At 36.1% G+C, this 22,878-nt stretch overlaps 1 protein-coding gene across 4 annotated transcripts in view; it reads right to left on the bottom strand.

Moving 5' to 3' along the window:
• The window catches only part of ppp1r9a (protein phosphatase 1, regulatory subunit 9A), a 100,921-nt gene that overhangs the window by 18,026 nt on the left and 60,017 nt on the right, over window positions 1-22,878 (bottom strand). For all 4 annotated transcript variants that reach the window (XM_087295993.2, XM_087295995.2, XM_087295992.2 and 1 more), the window contains exons 6-10: window positions 19,694-19,829; window positions 11,389-11,541; window positions 8,152-8,205; window positions 4,456-4,685; window positions 2,414-2,510 (exon numbers count right to left, since the gene is read on the bottom strand). In XM_087295993.2, the coding sequence (XP_087152119.2) occupies window positions 2,414-2,510; window positions 4,456-4,685; window positions 8,152-8,205; window positions 11,389-11,541; window positions 19,694-19,829 (670 nt within the window). The remainder of the gene's footprint in view (window positions 1-2,413; window positions 2,511-4,455; window positions 4,686-8,151; window positions 8,206-11,388; window positions 11,542-19,693; window positions 19,830-22,878) is intronic.

Below are 22,878 nucleotides of genomic sequence, written 5' to 3'. Positions count from 1 at the left end.
AATTTAGTTTACCTGCATTCAATTATAGAAACAAAGGCTGCACAATATTGGAAAAATCTGACATTGCAATATTTATTATGCCGCAATATTGTTCATGTAAATCTAATAGAAACTATGCATTTTTGGTTGAATGCGAAAGATGCATACAAATGTATATATTTAGGTTTTTTGATTATGCTATTTGTGGTGTTTCAGTGTTTGGAGCCAAGGATTTATAGACAAATTACCAACCTACGTCACACATGACGTCACATGGGTTCCCGCTTGCAAAAAAAGACCGGCTGCATGTGCTGTAAGATGCCAAATTCGAGAAAGTCCAAAAATAGAAAACTTAACTTTTACCATAAACCACACTGCTTTAATGCCGACTGCAGACGTCTTTGGCTAAAAAGGAGCTGAATCAAATGTCGACCTAATTAGAAATGCTGGACTCTGCAATTCTCATGTTATATCCAACCCAGGCTCATTCTGAAAACGTAGTCCAGCAGACGTTTCTGGAGACCGCGAAATACGTCCCGGGAGGTACGTATTTGTGCAGTTTTTGTTTTTGCGAATCCGCGAGAGGCCGCTGTGCTCGCTCTTTCGTATCTCGAGCGTCTCTTGCGAGTGCCGTTCGCAAGGTGTACAGGCAATGTACAGGTGCAGTTAGTAATTAGAATGCAGTCGTTTTGCTAGTTGATGATTAATTATTCAGGCCTTGTACAGCTCCGTCTTCTTTCCTTGTCTTTGGCTGGGCAGAACCTCGGTTTTTAGCACTACATAGTGTTGAATCTGGTAGTCGTGGAACATTATTTCTGGCACATGACCACACAGAACAACATTGTTGGCATCCAAAGACTTGTAGGCCTTTAACTTCTCTCTTGTAAAAACACTTCAATGAGATTGTATATTTGGGGCTGGATGCTTGGTCATTTCTTCTTGTCCAATATTCATTGGGAGGGTGCTATCGCAATAGGATCTGTAAGATGAACGCTGTCACGTTCGGTGAGGGGAAAAAGGAGCGAGGACTCAGATGCAGCAATAATGGGTTTTTTATTAATAATAAAATGAAAACAAAAAGGCAAAACAAACAACCCCGAGGGGGTAAAACTCTAATGAAACAAATAAAAGAACAAACAAACTTGACTGACTGGACAAGACAGGGCTGGACACAACAGGACAGGAAACTTTCGACGACGAACTAACAAAGGACTGAAAACATGAGGGGGATTATAAAGCAAAAAGTAAATTGACACACAGGTGAACACAATTAACTAATAATGGGTTGACAAGGAGGGTGGGACTAGACAATAGACGGGAGAGCGCATGACACAGAGAGACAATACAAGCCATGCGCTCACATAACACAACACTGAAGCACACGACAAAAGCACGTGACCACAATGTAAACACCGAGCCACGTGCTTTGACAAAAGACGCAAGACACGAGCACCCGATGAATGAAAGCAATCACCGTGAGCTCACACACGCAGCGTGCATGCTTCATCCCAGCGCCGACCAAAACCGAAACCAACAAGACTGAGACGCTGGGAAAGAAACACCACGCTGCTGACAGACGAAAACACAAACACGAGTACAAGAGCGCACGCGTCTGAGGGACGCAGAGCGCGCGCGGCCACATCATGTGGCAGCGCGCACACTCTGCGTACACCCACGACGGCGCGCGCACACACAGAGACAGAAACAGGACCAGACATTGAGTAGTGTCAGAGCTCTGCCACCAAAACAAGAATTTACAAGACCAAAGTGGCAGAACCCTGACAAACGCTGCTCACTTTCACGTTAACTTTGCCGAATCACTGTGCTTATCACTTGGTGACGAGCTGTTATAATACGCTGAAAGCATTATGTAAATAATATTTATAATATGTAATCAGTATATCTTATTTCCAAGCCAACAACAAAATCTGCAAAGCATCGGATGTCATTCCCTCGCTGTAAACGCTAGTGCTCCTGTTTTTTTTTTCTGCCACCTCCCTGCGTGTGCATCCGAAATGTTTATAAACATGGTAATTCGTCAATTGGTTTGCTTTGCTTAGTAGGACTTTCTAGTTGGTGGCAATTCCAGCACAGCATCATGGGTAATGTAGTTTTTCTGCCTGACTTCTGCTATTGGTTTAAAAATATATCCAATTACACCAATTGATGGGTTCAGCAAAAACATTAACAAACAATTAGCAACTTAAGACCCCATAACAGGCCTGTCTTTAAAAGGTCTCTAAAAATCAATGTCTCTGTAGAGAAAAATAATTAGTTTTAACCTCCAGAAGCCACATGCTATTCTCTAGAACCTCACTGTACAATATATCTTATCCATGTTTCCTCACAAACTGACTAATAAAAACAGACTTCGGGTGATTTCAGTTCCCAGAAATGCATTGAAGTGCACTGACGTGTGTGTGCTGATAATTACCCTCACTTGAAGACTCTGGATTTCAGCCAAATGAGCCTTTTCTGCCTCCTCCAGTCTCTTCTTCTCTGTGTCCTCCCTCTGTGCAAACTCCATCTCTCTGTAAGAAAGCAAAAACACACAGATCTAGAGTGAGGCCAATAATGCATGCACTCATGTATGGGTTGAGGCGAGTTTGTGTAGACCTATTAGTCTATTTGGAAGGCCTTCGAGAGCACGGAGCCTCATTATCAGGAAAATAACAAGAAAAGCAATCCATCAAACTACTGTCAGCTGGGAGAGTTCCTGTATAATGCTTACTCAGGCTTGTCGGCACGGACAGACAGCGTCTCCAAAGTTAACTATGGCAATAATGCCTAAAGGGAGAGCTGAATTAAAGGCAGTCAGGCTCCAGAGGGGAGAGTTGTAATAGAAATGACCATAGAGATAAACTCTACACACTTTAGGGATTTGTTTGTTTTCTTTAGGAAATATGCATGGTATGAATTTCTAAAGCACACCTTCACATCTTCAGCTACACAAAAACATGGCATAATGAAGGTTAAACTCGCATACAACCTAGTGATGCACAAATAAAAAAAATTATTTAATAAATATGGGAGCTAATAATATTGACCTTAGCAGTATTTACATTTAAAAAATATTTTGAAGTAATAAGCAGTATTTAAACATTTTAAAACATCAATATAGTGCTTTTCTTAACACTGGGTCTTATGATGTGTGTATGTCATGTGTGTGCTAGTTATGTATGCTTATCATGTGTGTATGACGTGGCGCAGAGAGTATTTTACCGTCCTAAAAGTAGCAAAAGTGGATTTTGACACGCCCTTAATGCTTTTGCGCACTGCGCTTTAGACTTTGCGCCTAGATCGTTAAAATAGAGCCCTACTCTGTCTTATGTACAGCACGTCGGTTGGTCTTGTGGCTGTTTTTAAATGCATGAACTTGAAATGTGTGAAATGTGTTTTACCCAGGGTTAAAATCTGTGTTTAGAACAATGATAACCCAGGCTAATCGCAAAGGGAAAAGCCCTTATTAATCATTCATTTTCTTGTCGGCTTAGTCCCTTTATTAATCTGAGGTAGCCACAGCGGAATGAACCGCCAACTTATCCAGCAAGTTTTTACGCAGCGGAAGCCCTTCCAGCCGCAACCCATCTCTGGGAAACATCCACACACACACATTCACACACACACTCATACACTATGAACAATTTAGCTTACTCAATTCACCTGTACCGCATGTCTTTCGACTGTGGGGGAAACCGGAGCACCCGGAGGAAACCCACGCGAAGGCAGGGAGAACATGCAAACTCCACACAGAAACGCCAACTGAGCCGAGGTTCGAACCAGCGACCCAGCGACCTTCTTGCTGTGAGGCGACAGCACTACCTACAGCGCCACTGCCTCGCCCAAAAGCCCTTATTAGTATTCGTTTTTCAAATTTTTTTTAAATCTTCATTTGTTTCAACAAACCACTGTTAAATTACTTTTTTAATTACCCAAATTTGCCTAGTTAATCTGATTAGCCTAGTTAAAGTCCATGTGAACTGGAAGTTAAGGAGACTTTTATTGAAGTAAGCTGATGTACTTCCAGCTAAAACAGAATATTAAACAGGGGGCGGGGTTTTCTTTACAGCATCATTCCCTCATAGCAAACTAACGCATGAGGTTAAAAATATAAGATGGGCGGGGTTAAGAAAATTATTATGCAGTTGCTATGGAAGCCCTCAGGTTGACATAAACAAAAGGACCACCACTCAAAACACAGAGGTAAAAGCTCAGACTTTCATTTAAGATTATCAAAACAAACCCATTTTTTTCAGTGAATTAACTTGTACGGATTAATAATTTTTCACTTTAAGAGTAACAATGTGTGCTAGTAAAATAAACATTGTAAACTTTTATTTCAAGCTGACTTTAGGCCTATTTTGAAAAAAGCCTGTTCTTTTCATAAAAAAGCACTTGGGACATATTTGAAAAAGAATTACTAGTAATTATGCCTTCACTAAAAGCAGTTGCAGTTTTTCTCTCCATTAAATGTACCTCTGCTGGAAGTCCTTGATGAGCTTTTTGGCCTTGTTGTACTTCTTCTCCAGGGCCTGATATTGACTCTGGGCCTCCTTCAGATGCTCATTGACGGTGTGGCAGAGCGTCTGAGCCTCAATCCAGTAGCTCTCCAGTTTTAGCATCCTCTCTTTATTGTCCTCGATGCTTTGCTTGAGCTGGGTCTTCTCTCTTTCCCAGCGAGCCTTTTCTTTCTCCACTGCAGCCAGCTGAACACAGAGAGTCCAGATAAATCAATAACGCATATACATTAGTGTTGTACTGCTTTAAAGACAATATTCTTCTTAATCTTATTATGTGTAGCACCTTATATTCTAAGATAAAAGGAATGATGCACAATATTTTTTTTTGCCAGTTTTTAGCATTAACTAAAATGTGATTTCCTTAATTAAAAGTTTAAATATGAAATAACACATAAATACATGCAACTAATTACAATAAAACCAAGTCATTTAATTGACTGATTTAAGAATTTATTAGTCAAATTTTAAATTGGATTCCAAAACTTAAACTAAATTTAATCTATTTAAAGATTATAAATACATGATGATGATGATAATATATCAATAATAATTCAATCTAATTAAAGATAATAAATACATGATGAAGATGATGCTGATGATGATGATGATGATGATGATAATAATAATATAACAATAATAATTAAATCTAATAAAGATTATAAATACATGATGAAGATGATGATGATGATAATATAACAATAATAACTAAATCTAATTAAAGATTATAAATACATGATAATGATGCTGATGATATAATAATAATAATTAAATCTAATTAAAAATTATAAATACATGTTGATGATAATAATATGACAATAATAATTAAATCAAATTAAAAATTATAAATATATGATGATGATGATGATAATATTAAAACAATAATAATACAATCTAATTAAAGATTATAAATATTTGATGAAGAAGAAGATGATGGTGATGATAAATTAACAATATTAATTAAATCTAATTTAAGATTATAAATACATGATAATGATGATGATAATATAATATAACAATACTAATTAAATCTAATTAAAGATTATAAATACATGATGATGATGATGATGATGATGATGATGATGATGATATAACAATAATAATTAATGTAATAAAAAATTATAAATACATAATGATGAGGATGATGGTAATAATAATAATAATAATTATTATTATTATTATTATTACTATTATTATTATTATAAAGTTATTATAATAATAATTAAATCAAATTACTTTAAATATTTTATAATTATTTTCAAATATTATTTTAATTATTTTAAATACATGGTGATAATAGGAGTAGTAGTAGTAGTAGTAGTAGTTGTAATAATAATAAAATATAATAATAATAATAATAATTAAATCGAATTAAAGATTATAAATACACGATGATGAAAGTAGTAGTAGTAATAATAATAATAATAATAATAATAAATCTAATTAAACATTTTACATACATAATTATGATGATGATTGTAATAATAATAGTAATTAAATTACTTAAATTATAATTAAATATTATAAATACATGATGATAATAATAGTAATAATAATAATAATAATAATAATAATTAAATCTAATTAAGGATCATATAAATACATGATGGTAATGATGATGATGATAATAATAATAATAGTAATAATAATAAAAAATAATAATTATTATTATTAATATAGTCTGACATTCACAGATAATATTTGATTGGCTTTTCTTTAGCTTTTCTGATTTAGTACAATTATACTATTTTTTTTTATTTAATTGAAATCAAAATGAATATGAACATATGTCAAAGTATAATTATTATTATTATTATTTATTTGTTTTAAAGCCTATCTTTTCTAGACAGTGTTTCAACATTGTTTTTCATGAGCGTTTCTAATTTTGAAATAAAATGTAGCTTTTCTTAATTTAAACAAAACTGAAAATTTAAACATAAAATGTAATTCAAAACAAATTAATATGATCTTTTATTATTAAAAAAATAATAATATAAATATTCTTATTATATTATCATCATCATCATCTTGTATATCTAATCTGTATATGGGTAAAGAGCATCGCTACACCATTTTTATTACCACTGTGTTTTCTTCAACTATCCGTCCCGTACATGCAGAGACTGAACCAGGCCAAACGACTTAAAAAAGCACAGATTAATCAGTCTAGACATCATCGACATGAAGAAACTGGAGATCCAAAAGCCAGCAAAATCTCTCACTAATAAGATAAGACCTTCCACACAACCGATTTATATCTTAAATACATGACTCGACGAGATAGCGTCACCAAAATAAACACACAAAATTATATTGATTTTAAAGAGAATATCGGCAATATAGATAGCTTCAGATTTCACCCTGACTGTACGTCCTCGTATGTGATGAAATCTGTGTCTAAATAAAATTTTTATATATAATATTGTTATGGGTAATTAAAAAAAAACCTAAATATCAGATGCAGGAAAATATGTATCATATCATGTAATTTATTAATTCATTAATTCGTTAATTTTCTTTCAGCTTAGTCCCTTTTTTATCAGGGGTTGCCACAGCGGAGTGAACTGCCAACTATTCCAGCTTATGTTTTAAATAAATCAAAAACGAATATAAATGACAGATCAAATAATCAAAATTATGAAAAGTAAAGTTAAAATTAAATAGGAAAATGCAAAAATAAGTAATAAAAAATAGTTTCTCAAAACTGCAAAAATATAACTAATTTGAAAACAATAATAATTCATTTATTCATTTTTATTTTGGCTTAGTCCCTTTATTAATCAGGGTTCGCCACAGCGGAATGAACCGCCAACTTATCCAGCATATGTTTACGCAACGGATGCCCTTCCAGCCGCAACCCATTACTGGGAAAAATAATAATAATAGTTATAATAATTATAAAAATAAAAACACATTCATACAGTACATAAATAATTCAAAATTATTAACTAAAATTTAACAAAAATTAAAAAATATATAATTCACAATATACAAATCACAAAAAAAATTGCATGAAAAATGTATTTTTTTGCTTTGGCAACTAACCGAAACAGGTTCAAGTACTAAAATAGGTACAAAAAAAATTTAATTAAATTAATTAAAACTATGTGAAATATAAAAACTACCAAAAAGATTTTTTTTTAAAAACTTAATTATAAACACTACACACACAAATATATACATATACAGTTGAAGTCAGATTTATTAGCTCCCTTGTTTATCCCCCCCCCCAAATTTCTGTTTAACAGAGAGCAGATTTTTTTTAACACATTTCTAAACATAATAGTTTTATTAACTCATTTCTAATAACTGATTTATTTTATCTTTGCCATGATGAAAGTAAATAATATTTTATTTATTTTAAGATAAAATATAAAACTAAAAAGCACATTCAAAATATAACAGAATAGTAACATGTGTATTAAAAGATTTTTCTCCATCTGAAGTCAATGAATACAGAGGAAATGTTTACAAATGCTAATCATTTTACAATTTACATTTTTTTTATAATTATAATAAAAAATTTGATTAAACTAAAATTAGTAGTTAAGAGTAATTTTCCTTTAATGCACTGAATATCTGTTCCATCTGATCTGATTTGCATCTTTCCTACGTTTGCAGTGTAGATGTAACAGCAGATACAGCAGGCTCTTACCTTGCTCTTGAGTTTCTGGATCTCGGCTTCAGTGACAGTGTGTTTAATCTGCAGCTGAAAACACAAAGAGGCAAGAGATGATCATGTACAGTGTCTTACTCTCAGAGGAAACTGACCAGAGCAGCTCTTTCTGCATCACTCTCTCTCTCTCTCTCTCTCTCTCTCTCTCTCTCTCTTTCTCTATGAGCAAATTCATAGGATGATCAGCAGGGAGAGAGTGAGAGAGTGTGTGTTTAGATGTTAAACACTGAAATGTTCACGTTTTTATACATTACATTGTTTGTTTATTCATTTATTTTATTTTTGGCTTAGTTCCTTTATTAATCAGGGGTCGCCACAGCGGAATGAACCCTCAACTTATCCAGCATATGTTTTACACAGCAGATGGCCTTCCTGCCGCAGCCCAGTACTAGGAAACACCCACACACTCTCATTCACACTCATACACTATGGACAATTTCGTTTTTCAATTCACCTGTACCGCATGTCTTTGGACTGTGGAGCACCCAGAGGAAACCCACACCAATACGGGGAGAACATGCAAACTCCACTCAGAAATGCCAACAGACTCAGCCAGGACTCGAACCAGTGACCTTCTTGCTGTGAGACATCAGTGCAAACCACTGAGCCACCGTGCCATCTGTTTTAGCGTAAATTAGCATGTTGCTAACATTTCCCGCCACATTTTACACTTTTAAAATTGTGTTAGTATATTGTATATTAAAATCTTACTAGCATGTTTCTAGCCTGTTGAACAAATTGCTAATGCTTAGAATACTGTTAGCAGGCTGCAAGCATGATTAGCATTTTATATGGATTTAACAGATGTTTACTTGCAAAATATGCGCGTCAGCTTGTAGCTTCAAACATGTCTCTTTCATCATGTCTCTCAAAGTATGAAGTAACTGAAAAAAGACAAGCGAAGTGGTATAGGTCATTTAATTTTGTTTATTGGTTTTGTTTTATTTTGTTAGGCAGGCATTAACAATGGTCAACATTTGACTGAAACATTTGCCTCTTCAGTAAATTTTTGGTCTATGCGCCTGATGGGAGTTTTTGTTAGCTTGCTAATATATTTAATATGTGCTTTACACATTTGCTGACATTTTATAATATATTTTAACACGAATTAGCATGTTGTTAGCAGGTTTGCTGCTAGTATTTAAAGCTATTAAACTTATCGTTAATGTGTGAATTAGCATGTAGTTAGCATTTCCCCAATGTTTTTAATGATTTTTATAACTAGCATGCAAATATGTTTAGCCTTTTGCATTGATCAACAGATATTTACTTGCATTAGATGCATGTTAGCTTGCTGCTTCTAAAAAATGTTGCTAGCTTGTTTACAACATGTTTTAGCACATGCTAACTTGCTTTGCGTGTTTTAGTATGTTGCTAGCATTCAAAACTATTCTAGCACAAATAAACTTGTTGGTTTATAAACTTGTTGTTAACGTGAATTAGCATGTTGCTGGCATTTCCCTAATGTTTTAATGATTTTTAACTAGCATGCAAATATGCTAACTTGTTTTGCGAGTTTATTATGTTGCTAGCATTCAAAACTATTTTAGCATGAATAAACGTGTTGGTTTATACACATGTTGATAATATGAATTGACTAGCATTTTCCCCAACATTTTTATAATTAGCATGCCAATATGTTTAGCAGGCGACACGGTGGCACAGTGCCTAGCACGTTTGCCTCACAGCAAGAAGTCCGCTGGTTCAAGCCTCGGCTAAGTCAGTTGGCATTTCTGTGTGGAGTATGCATGTTCTCCCTGTGTTCACATGCGCTGTAAAAAATAAATCTGTAAAATTTACGGTAAAAAACGGCAGCTGTGGCTGCCAGTATTTAACCGTTAAAAATACAGTACAAACCGTAAAAGTAATTTCTCATTTTAACAGTAAACTACTGTATTTCATTGATTTATAGATATAATATCTGTATTTATATTGTAATATATATCTGTATTTGAATTACGAATATCGACACATCTTTTGTTACAAAGAGACACGTTTACACAGCCATATGCAGTTGGTGATGAGAAAGTCACATAATTAACCAATGCTCATCACGAACAACTATCCCCACAAGCAGAAAAGTGAATGAGTGTATAGTGTTATTCACACAGCTACTAAATACCAGTATGGTAACACGCGTACAATTAAAGTCATGAAATAAACAGTTTATCAATATTAGATTTAACATAAATCTCTAATGTACATTACTGATCGGTAACCCCGCCGGTCCTACACCCCCCAACCCATTTTGAGCTGGGAACGAAGTGGCGACCTTCCGCATGGGAGACGGTTGCTCTAACAAGGAGGCTAAAAACCATGGGCTCTAGCGTCTGTCGCTAGAGCACCTTTAGAGGTCAGAGGAGTGAGGTTTACCTGCACAGCACCTACTAGCTGGCATCCGTTACACTCACCCCCTAAACCTCACTCCCATCCGGGTCACGGCACCAATGTAACCCCGCCAGTCCTACACCACCCAACCCGCTTCGAGCTGGGATCGAACTGGCGACCTTTCGCATGGGAGTCGGTTGCTCTAACAAGGAGGTTAAAGACCATGGCCCTTAGCGTCTGTCGCTAGAGTACCTTTAGAGGTCAGAGGAGTGAGATTTACCTGCACAGCACCTATTAGCTGGCCTTCATTACATGCGGAAACAACTAAAATAAATGTCAACAAAAAGTATAAAAATTTATGTGCCATGCAGGGAATTATGGGAAAGTCAATTTACGCTATATATATTAAGGAAACATACTGTTAACCAGGTTATGGATTTTTACTGTGGCATTTTTACAGTTTTTTACCGTTGAAATCACGGCCATTTTTTACAGTGTGGGTTTCCTCCGGGTGCTCTGGTTTCCAAAGTCCAAAGACATGTGGGTATGCTATAACTGACCCTAGTGTGTGTGTGTGTGTATGTGAATTAGAGTGTGTGGATGTTTCCCAGTGATGAGCTGTGGCTGCTTAAAAACATATGCTGGATGAGTAGGCGGTTCATTCCGCTGTGGCGACCCCAGATTAATAAAAGGAGTAAGCCGACAAGAAAATGAATGAATGAATATGTTTAGCATTTTGTATGGACTAACAGATGTTGCCAGCAGGTTTGCACATGTGTAATATTTTAAATGTTTACCATTTTGCTAGCATATACAACTGAACAAAATCACAATTTATATTTTGACCTTAAAGACATTTAATTTTGACAGTAAATGCTCTTGGTTTACCTCCCGAAACTTCTGGAACAGTTTGGTGGCATCCATTTCCGACGGCGAGATGATGTCCTCGTTTTCGGGTAAATCGAAAACCTCAATGGCCACATCTCTGTCTGTTCCCGTCTGTCCAGCCTCCTCCTCCTCATCGGTGGCGTATTCTCCTGTCTGAACACAAACACACACCAATCAACATCCACACTGCTCTTGCTGGAGCCATCAGTGAGCAGGCGTTCATATTTAATAGGATCCACAAACTCTCTCCAGGCATTGGGCCTCTGGGATGCTGTATTTAAAAATAGCAATGCAAGAAACCATCTAATACCCTAAAAACCTGGATTTGATCTTGCATTAATTGGTATGGTTAGCCAATTGAAACCTGAATTTACCTCGATTTGCACAGCGCACTGAAGTGTGCTATTACTTTTACAGGTTATGATTACACTTTTCATGCTATAAAAGTTTGCTTTAAACAGTAATGCATATGCGAGTTCCAGTCTGTTTTGTTTTCAATATAGCACCAATTGACACAGCATCTACTTCTGTTTGCATGCTGGTCTGCCGAAGTTATTTCAGGTGGACGGATGTGTGCAGACACACACAGACAGGTCGGTTCTGCTTGGCTGGGGCTCAGATCTGGTTGCAGGGCAGGGCTGTTCCCTGGGAGGATCACATTATTCTGCCTGGCAGGAGGCCGAAGATAACCCTGCCCTACTGTACCGCTTTAACCTGAGCGCTCTCTCATCTATGTCTCATCTGAGTCTCCTCATCTACAGCACATCATCAGCGGGATATTACCTCTCAGAAACCCTCGAGGGGCAAATTACTTCTTTCTAGAGTGTCACATCCAATTAGTTTTTGTGTCACCATCCTTTTAGCAACAACCGCACATGTTTGAAGAAACTAATTGCAAGAAGGTCATATAGAGTTGCACAGAAAGCACTTATAACATGCTTAAAAATATATGAATGCTACCGTATTAAATGACAAATTATAAACTGTGCCACTTTTAGAGTATTTAATATTTTCTTCACATTGCTTGTGTCATTGATTCGTTAGCAAGAGTTATGTTGCTAACATGTTTCCAGCACATAGATATTTACACTAGATATCGCATAGGGACCCCGAGCATGCGTCAATAGCGCCGCCACATTGGTACAGTGCTCCCAGGACAAATGTCATTCAACCGCACTAATCAAGACAGTGTTATTATGTGGAGATGCGGGACTTTAGCGCTGTCTACGTAACGGCGAGTCAGTATGAGAAGTGAAAGCAGGAGAGGAGGTGTGTTTCAGGACACGGATTAGATTAAATTTAACAGGGAGGGTGAATAGTACATTCCTGTGCACACAAACACAAGCTTTTTGTCAGGAATGCCCGTGCGGTCACTGATCCATCAATGTAGAAAAGTGATGTAAAATTATAATTTTCGTAATTAGAAAAAAAAAAATTACATACTAACATCCAGGAAAACTCCCGATCACAGATTCATGTGTATATGTGTATATCTCTGGTTTTGCATGGCCACAGTCCTCCACTGTACCTTGGTCCCGCATTCATTTCAAAGGAGCGCTACCCTGTAGCAAGATGGCGGCGCTATTGACGCATTCCGTCCAATAGACAACAATAGGCCAGGCGACATCTAGTGTATATATCTATGTTTCCAGCATAACTTTTATAGACATTATACACTACCTGACAAAAGTCTTGTTGTTCATTCCAGTTGTAAGAGCAACAAATAACTTGACTTCTAGTTGATCGTTTGGAAAAGTGTCATAAGGTCTATTTTTCAGATGATCATCTGTTGAGCTGAATCCCAATCATTAGAAATACTGCAGAAGATCTATTGGAACCCGCATGGACCCATGATTCTCCCAGAAATCAGTCAAGTTTGGTTAAGGAAAAATCATGGTTTAGGGTTACATTCAGTGTGGGGGTGTGCAAGAGATCTGCAGAGTGGATGGCAACATCATCAGCCTGAGGTATCAAGACATTTGTGCTGCCCATTACATTACAAACCACAGGAGAGGGCAAATTCTTCAGCAGGATAGCGCTCTTTCTCATGCTTCAGCCTCCACATCAAAGTTCCTGAAAGCAAAGAAGGTCAAGCTGCTCCAGGATTGGCCAGCCCAGTCACCAGACATGAACATTATTGAGCATGTCTAGAGTAAGATGAAGCAGGAGGTATTGAAGATACCTCCAAATAATCCTGATGAACTCTGGGAGTCCTGCAAGAACGCTTTCTTTGCCATTCCAGGTGACTTTATTAATAAGTGATTTGAGTCATTGCAGAGATGTATGGATCCAGTCCTCCAAGCTCATGTGAGTCATACACTATATTAACTCTTTATCCACTGCAGCATGACTTTATATTCTTTACTGGACATTATTTCTGTTAAGTGACAAGACTTTTGTCTAAGCAAAGTCAGACCTTACTGTCCTAATGAAATCATTACAAATCATGGCATGATTATATTTTATTTTGGTAAAATAATCATAATCTAGAGACATTTGCCTTTCATATAAGCCAGTTCTGAATTATCACGATTAACCACATCCAAAATATAAGTTTTTGTGTGTGATGTGTATATTTATTATGTATATATATAAATACACACATGCATGCATATATTTAAGAAAGTTTATTTATATTTAGGTGATACAACATGAGATCGCTGGTTCGAGTCCCGACTGGACCAGTTGGTATATCTGTGTGGAGTTTGCATGTTCTCCCCGCGTTTGTGTGGGTTTCCTTCGAGTGCTCTGGTTTCCCCCACAGTACAAACACATGTGCTATAGGTGAATTGGATTGACTATCTTGGCCGTAGTGTATGAGTGCAGGTGTAAATGTGAGAGTGTATGGTGTATGGAGAGTGTGTTTCCGAGTACTGGGTTGTAGCTGGAAGGGCATATGCTGGAATAGTTGGCGGTTTATTCCACTGTGGTGAACCCTAATAAATAGGGGACTAAGCTAAAGGAAAATGAATGAATAAACTGCCAACTTATCCAGCATATACACAGTGGATGGCCTTCCAGCTGCAATCCAGTACTGGAAAACATCCATACACACTCATTCAAAAACATAAACTACAGCCAATTTAGTTTATTCAATTCACCTATAACGCATGTATTTGGCCTGTGAGGGAAACCAGAGCACCTGAAAGAAATCCGTGCCAACACGGGGAGAACATGCAAACACCACACATAAGCGCCAACTGACCCAGCAGGGACTCAACTGACCCAACCAGTGACCTTCTTGCTGTGAGGCGACAGTGCTAATCACTGAGCCACTGTGTGTCACCCTATATTTATAATAAATATATATAACAAAAACACATATAATACTTCAAAACATATTGGATGTGATTAATAGTGATTAAACTTTGCCCGTCACTAATTATTCTACAAGTCTCTCAGAGCCATTCAAATACTTTTGAGCGCCACCGTATTGCTTTTCCATCACCACAAACCTCTCTGAAACGTTCATAACCACTATAACCTGCAGGACCCTGCTGTTTCGAGGCCACTTACTGCTGGCAGTCGGCTTGTGAACAGTTTTGGCAGCTGCTAATCCACAGCACAGCGAGATTTCACACAGGTTCACACTACACTGCCTCAGTGCACACAGCAGCCCTAAAACCATCATGTAATAACACACATGCAAACACTTAAGCATGTGCTGACGCTCAAGCACCCATATACCATATATTTACAAGATCAAACACACACGTACAGTTGAAGTCGTAATTATTACCCCTATGAATTTTTGTTTTCTATTTCTATTTGCCAAAATATGTTTAATAGAGCAAGGGATTTTTCACAGTATTTCCAATAATATTTTTTCTTCTAGAGAAAGTCTTATTTGTTTAATTTTAAAAGCAGTTTTTAATTTTCTAAACAATTTTAAAGTCAATATTATTCGCTACCTATATTTATACAGCTATATATAAATATAAGCTATATTTATTTTATGTCTACAAACTGTACAAATCCAACTTGAAAAAACTTGAAATTACTTTTTTATTCTGGTTTGTCAAAAATCTGTAAAAATGTCTGTACAACTACATTCAACATTAACATTAACATTACCATGTACAACTTAACCCATATCAAAATTTTCTTCATTAGGTTAAAATTACTAGTTTTGTGGGTAAAACTTGGCAAGTTTCAACTTTTCAACCCAAAATAAGCTTCTGCCAACATGTTACTTTAAGTTGAGTTAATCATCACTTGAAAAAATAAATATTTGCAGTACTTATAACCTCTATCTACTACTATCTTTCCATTCATCCATCCATGGAACTACTGTATCCAACCATCCATCCATCTATCTCCAGCCAACCTTTTACTTTAAGTTGAGTTAATCATCACTTGAAAAAAGGAAGGTTGCAGTATTTCAATCCTAACAACAGCGACAAAAAAAAAAAAAAATTCACCAATAAATACATTCATGTCACCATTATTAACAACAACAACAAAATACTACTGCAATAATACTACTGCGATAATGCTGCAATAATGATACAGGACCATTTCTGGTTCCTCCTAATTACACACACACACAGCTGGAAGCTCATGATGGACTGATTACTAGGCCTATAAAGACACCTCATCCACACAGACTCTTTGCTGAGTCTTGTTTTTCCCTGTGAAGCATTATGAAGCATTTTTCCCTGTTTATCCTGCCATGTTTTGATCTTTGTCTTGTTTACTGTTATTGTTGTTTTGGATCCTGTCCTGTTTCTAACATTTATCCCTTGTTAACATTTGTCTCTGTTTTAGTTTTTTTTTTTTTTTTCCAATTGAACTGTTTTTTTTTTTTTTTTTGTTCTGATAATGTATTGTTTCTTAGTATACCAATTTCCTAAAGAGTATTTTGTTCACTCAGTTTCAAACATTTTAGGTCAGTGCATCTAATGTTTGAAAAAGTTGAGTAACCAAGACAAATTCAAGGAAATAAGACCTATGTTTTTTTTGTTGTACTGACTTACATATTTTATAGTGCAGAACAAACCACCCTTTTACAATAACTTGCCTAATTAATAAAATTGCCTAATTACAGTTTTTCTCAATTGGTTAATTTCTTGAAACAGAAATTACATTCTCAAAATTCTAAGATCATTTGGCAAAACAGTGTTACACTTTAGCACAACACTATAGCTCACTTGCAAAAGCTCATACCTTTCCCAAAACCGTTCACTCATATGTCAAAACTAAATTTCTTTCTCAACTAAACAGTCAGTGCCCCCAAAATGCTTCGTCCCTTTAGCATTGTGTAAGTACTGCACGTCAAAATGTTTAGATGTTTTGTCTTTTTTTTTTTTTGTCCAGCTAACAGAATACAATTGTGCATAAAACTGAAAAAAAAAAAGAAATAGGATTTTAAGGTAAGAGTAGCCTCCAAGGTTTGACATCACACATTGCACTCATACTGCCAATGAAATGGTAACTCCTCTTTTAATGTAATGATCAACCACACACAAAGCAACTTCTATATATCAGAGCAAAAAGAATAAATAGCTGTAATAAATTGTAATCAAGTGTTCCAAGGATTCACCTACTGTATGGTATTCATGGTATTATGGTTTTGACAAATTTTGACATTTGAACAAACTATTGTGCATGTAATGACACATACAATGAAATGACGCTGACACATTTTGGAGAGAACAACCATTAGACTGAGAATTACCAATCAGTTCAGATCAACTAGATCTATTCACTTGGAATTGGAAATCTGTACTTAATCATTAGCAAAGATGGAGTTAGAATTTTGCAATTAGATGAAATGAATGATAAATTCAATTTTGTCGTAAACAATTGGCAAGTGGTTTGGAGGTTTGTCCATGTTGTTTTGAGAATTTAATTTTTGTTTAAGAAATGAGCCAAACCAATGGAGAAAAACTGTAATAAAGGGCACTTTAACTGAATACTAGTGTCTTAAAACATATTTACAGTAGTAAAATATTATTTACTGTCATCATGGCAAAGATAAATTAAATCAGTTTTTAGAAAAGAGTAATTAAAACAATTATGTTTATAAATGTGTTGATAAAATCTTCTCTCCGTTAAACAGAAATTGGGAGAAAAAAAAATACACGGGGGGCTAATAGTTCTGACTTCAACTGTACACAAACACGCTAATCTTTAGCAAGAACTGCAACATTCATTACAATTCCTCACGGGCAGCCCGTCTGCTGAGAGAAGCCGCCTGTGCCAGAATTATAAAACAGTGCTGATCGTACAGCCATTTTAAGAGAGCAGCCTGTACCAGAGCCAGAGCTCCACAAAATCCAGACGCCACAGCAGATACAAACAAAACCAAGCCATGCATAACATCAGCTAAATTCGTTATGTGAGATTTTGATGATCTGATGGAGAAATGAACACGCGTGCCTCCATCAGTCAAAGTGTTAATTTGGACTTTCACTGACACTCATTCTCTCTTGCATTGGCACATGCGAGTCTTGCATCATCCTGCGCAGCATACAACGCTATAAGGCTAAGTGTCCTCCAAATCACAAGGTAGAAATGGCTTTGCCTGGTCTGCTGGTGTAATTATCTCTGAATATTATAACGAGCAATTAATTCAGCACTTTCTTCAGTCAGTCATCAGAGCAATTGTGCAGAATTGCACCAACGGTGACAGTCCTGCATGCATTATGGAAAAGCACCGATCTGTGTCCTTCGAAAACAGACATGACAACAGACTCGTGGCTGTTTGGTTCTCTTTTTAAACTGCTAATGAGAAGTCAGCAATGACTGCTCAGTGACTAGTAATAAAACAAACCCCAGCAGATCTATCCTATCCTAACAGTTATCTAACATGATCCTATCCTAACAATGTGGTGATAGTTAAACATGCTAGTAAATAGTTAGCAACATGTCCAAACATGTTAACATCTATCTATCTATCTATCTATCTATCTATCTATCTATCTATCTATCTATCTATCTATCTATCTATCTATCTATCTATCTATCTATCTATCTATCTATCTATCTATCTATCTATCTATCTATCTATCTATCTATCTATCTATCTATCTATTTATTAACTATATCCTTCTATCCCTCCATCTATCTAATATATCCATCTAGCTACTGTATCCATCCATCCATCCATCCATACTGTATTCCTCCATCCATCCATCTATCCATCTATCTACTGTATGTATCCAACCATCCATCCATCCATCCATTCATCCATCTATCCATCCACTGCATCCATCCATCCATATATCATCCATCCATCTATATATTGTATCCACCCATCTACTGTATTTATCCGTCTATCCATCCATCCATCTATTGTCCATCCATCTATCTACTGGATCCATTCATCAATCCGTCCATACATCCATCTACTGTATCCATCCATCCAACCATCCATCCATCCATCCATCCATCCATCCATTCATCCATCCATCCATCCATCCAACCATCCATCCATCCATCCATCCATCCATCCATCCATCCATCCATCCATCCACCTATCTATCTATCTATCTATCTATCTATCTATCTATCTATCTATCTATCTATCTATCTATCTATCTATCTGTCTGTCTGTCTGTCTGTCTGTCTGTCTGTCTGTCTGTCTGTCTGTCTGTCTGTCTGTCTGTCTGTCTGTCTGTCTGTCTGTCTGTCTGTCTGTCTGTCTGTCTGTCTGTCTGTCTATCTATCTATCTATCTATCTATCTATCTATCTATCTATCTATCTATCATTCTATCTATCTATCTATCTATCTATCTATCTATCTATCTATCTATCTATCTATCTATCTATCTATCTATCTATCTATCTATCTATCTATCTATCTATCTATCTATCTATCTATCTATCTATCTACTGTATCCATCCATCTATCCATCTGCTTGTCAGTGTTTGTCAGACTGCATGGCCTTCAACTTCTTATACTACTTTTATTAAATGCTTTTAAGGTTAAGCTTATAAGCCTTTCAGGCATTCTCAGACCAGCATCAAAGTTTGTCTTGCCAAACGTGTCTAAATCTAAAATTTTGAAAAGGACTAAACTTTCTTTTCAATATCTTTTTAATATTTAGTGTGCAACAGCTCAGTTGATAATACAGAACTGTGCAAGCCAATACTTCAGAGCATGAGTTTTAATATGACTGGACAGCTTGATTATATTGTTTCTGACCAGAAAAACTGGCTTCATCTTGCCGCTACTTTGATGTGACAAATTGTAACAGGCTGAGGCTTGTAGCATGGAGGAATCATGGATAATAGATTTGAACCTGCTCCAACAGCTGATGAACCTGTTCTGACATGCTCAGACAGGTCCGTAACGCTCACCTCATCGTCATCCGCGTCATATTGTGCGTATTGCTGCTCCATCATCTCTCTCTGACGTTTTTCCTGCTCCAAAGTCTGACTGATGAGCTGCGCCACTTCACTCTGCTGTCCCGGACGCTCTCGGCCAATCACAAATCTGCAAACACACCAACAGCCAAAGAGAATGAGAGCAGCTATGATATCAGATGCAGAGTGGTAAAAGGTGATGATGGGGTCACACTGTTCAATAAGGTTTAATTAACTGTGTTTACTAACATGAACTAATTATGAATAATAAGTATTTATTATTCATAGTGCCTTAATAAAGTTCAAATTCATGCTTGTTAACATTTTTTAAGGCACAGAATTAGCATGAACAAACAATAAACAACTGTACTCTCATTAACTAACAATAACTAACATAAATACTAAAATAAATGTATTGTTTATTGTTTGCTTGTGTTAGTAAATGGATTAACTAATACAACATTATTGCAAAGTGTAACCAATTATGAGTTTCACTTCCTGTTTGGGGAATTTCCATTAAAAAAGAAGTGAAACTAATCACTTCCAAACAAATCACAATCAAACTCCCACATAAGGTGTAAGGTACAACTTACAACATTCATTCATTCATTTTCTTTCCGGCTTAGTCCCTTTATTAATGCGGGGTCGCCACAACGGTATGAACCGCCAACTTATCCAGCACGTTTTAACGCAGCGGATGCCCTTCCTGCCGCAACCCATCCCTGGGAAACATCCACACAAGCACTCATTCACACTCATACACTACGGACAATTTAACCTACCCAATTCACCTGTACTGCATGTCTTTGGATTGTGGCGGAAACCGGAGCACCCGGAGGAAACCCATGCGAACGCAGGGAGAACATGCAAACTCCTCACAGAAATGGCAACTGACCCAGCTGGGGTTCGAACCAGCGACCTTCTTGCTGTGAGGTGACAGCACTACCTACTGCACCCCTGCGTCGCCCCAATTTACAACAATTGAAATCTAAACTGTAGCCATAGTTTACACCAGAACATCCCTTCAGAGCACACTTATATTGACAAACGACTAAGCAGTTTAGCTGTCTTATCCATTCACAATAGACATATTTCACACGCCCACCATTTTAAAAGCGAAATCGAGGCTGTGGTGGGAAGAAACCCGGAAGTATGGCGTCACACAGGAATGTTGTGTACCTGGCTGTTTATCTCATCAGCGAAGTGAAAGTGACTCAAATTTACTGCTTTACAAGTGACCCGAAGGTCTGTTCTGAATGGATAGTGAAAATGAAAAATTAACTGATTCTTTTACTATATCAAACCTGTCAGGATACTAAATTTTAATGTGCCGCTATTATTTAAGCACTGTTAAACAGGTTCTTAAACACAGCTGATATGCCATTGTATTCACCAGTGCTCAACAGAAATGACTGTGATTGGCCGTGAAGGTTATCAGTTCACTGCACTTTCCCGATGGTTATCGAGTGCAAGCACAGACAAGCAAACGACTGATCCTCGCAGCTTTAAAATCCTCCAGTGTATCTGTGTTTGCACTCAGTGAAGAGCGGTGAGCTTGATGACCTTCACCAGGTTTTTTAACCCTATAGAGCTGCACGTATATTTTATAAATGAGTTTCTAAGACCTATATAATATCAACCTGATCAATACTTTGTTTAAAAACCTGTTGTATATGATTTGATATAAAACAGGTATATCAGGTAACAGCTAAAAACAGCCTGAGAAAAACTGCCTGACGTGTTCTCTGTTGTCAAAATGTCAAGGGTAATATGATTTTCTATCATCAAAATTCACTTGCTGTGAGCAAAATGTTGCACGTACGCCTAATGTGATGCAAATTAATATAATAAAAAAAGTATATGGCAAACATTTTATTTTTGATTTTGCTAGATGGTTTAATAAACATCTCAGATGCAGAAAATTAGAACTTTCTGTCTACTTTTTGATATCTCAGGTCTTACAGACAAAAACAATTTACTTTTTTCCACATTCACCACACTTTTTTTCAATGTAATGGATGTTTCTACCATAATTCCCACAAAGCATCATGAGGCGTAGGGAAATGTGGATTAAAGATCATGGCTATCGATTTTCAAATGAAGACAAAGAAGGGAATGGATTTCACATAAAGGAGACGGCTATAAAAAGGTGGAAGGCGAAAAAAGAAAGAGAGATAAAATCCTTTCTTTTCAGTTATAATGAAGTGAAAAATGTCAAGCGCTTTTCAAACATTGTCTGGCTTCAAGCAGGCTTTTTTGTTCCCTCTTCATTGACGGATTGTATTTCTTTATTATATACCCCATGAATCGACTTCTTCTGAGGTCAGTGTGATAAATGACAACAGGTGAGTGTGTTAACTGTACAAAACGATAACAATGCTATTTGGCAAAGTCAGGTGAAAAATACGGCTGCCTAAAACCTGGAAATACACAAGCAGAACTGCAATCAGATAATTAGTTATTAATCTCCGAAGATCAACGACCTCCTTTATAAGTCTAAAGCCGCTTTGCCATTGCGTCTGACAAATGACATTGAAAGAGCTGAAGTCATTCAATTCTAATGGATTTTATTATGGCATCATATGGATGTGCAGAAATTGTTTGCAGCTATCCCATATGCGAATAAGTGACTGTCTATGAAAGAAATAATTACAATAGTGAATAAGCCAAGGTCAATGGTATAATTTATATAATTTATATTATTTATATACAGTATATATAGTATTATATATAGTATATTCAATTATTTCAATGCATTTTTAAACAATCAATTTAATAACTAATTTCTTTTGTCTTTGCCAAGATGAAAGTGCAGTTCAGTTATTTTGACAATAGACAATAGTATTCAGCCCAAAGTGCAATTTAAAGGCTTAACTAGGTCGATTAAGGTAATTAGGCAAGTCATTGGTTAACATTGGTTTGATTTGTGACTAATCAAGAAAAAAAAAATCTAAGAGGGCCAATAATTAATTTTCTTTAAAAAAATTGTTTATCTAAAACTGCTGCTTTTTATACAAATTAAAACAAAAAAGACTTTCTTCAGAAGAAAAATAAATATTATAAAAAATACTGTGAAAGTTTTCTTGCTTTATTAAAAATCACATGGAAAATACTTTTTTTAAATAATAAACATTTCACAGGAGGTTTTCAATAAATTATAATTTTGTCAATATCACACA

This window comes from Danio rerio, chromosome 19 (assembly GCF_052040795.2).
Source record: "Danio rerio strain M-AB ecotype USA chromosome 19, GRCz13ab, whole genome shotgun sequence".
Lineage (NCBI taxonomy): Eukaryota > Metazoa > Chordata > Actinopteri > Cypriniformes > Danionidae > Danio > Danio rerio.
The sequence above is the reverse complement of the archived record's forward strand: the minus strand, read 5'-3'. Positions and strand labels throughout refer to the sequence as shown.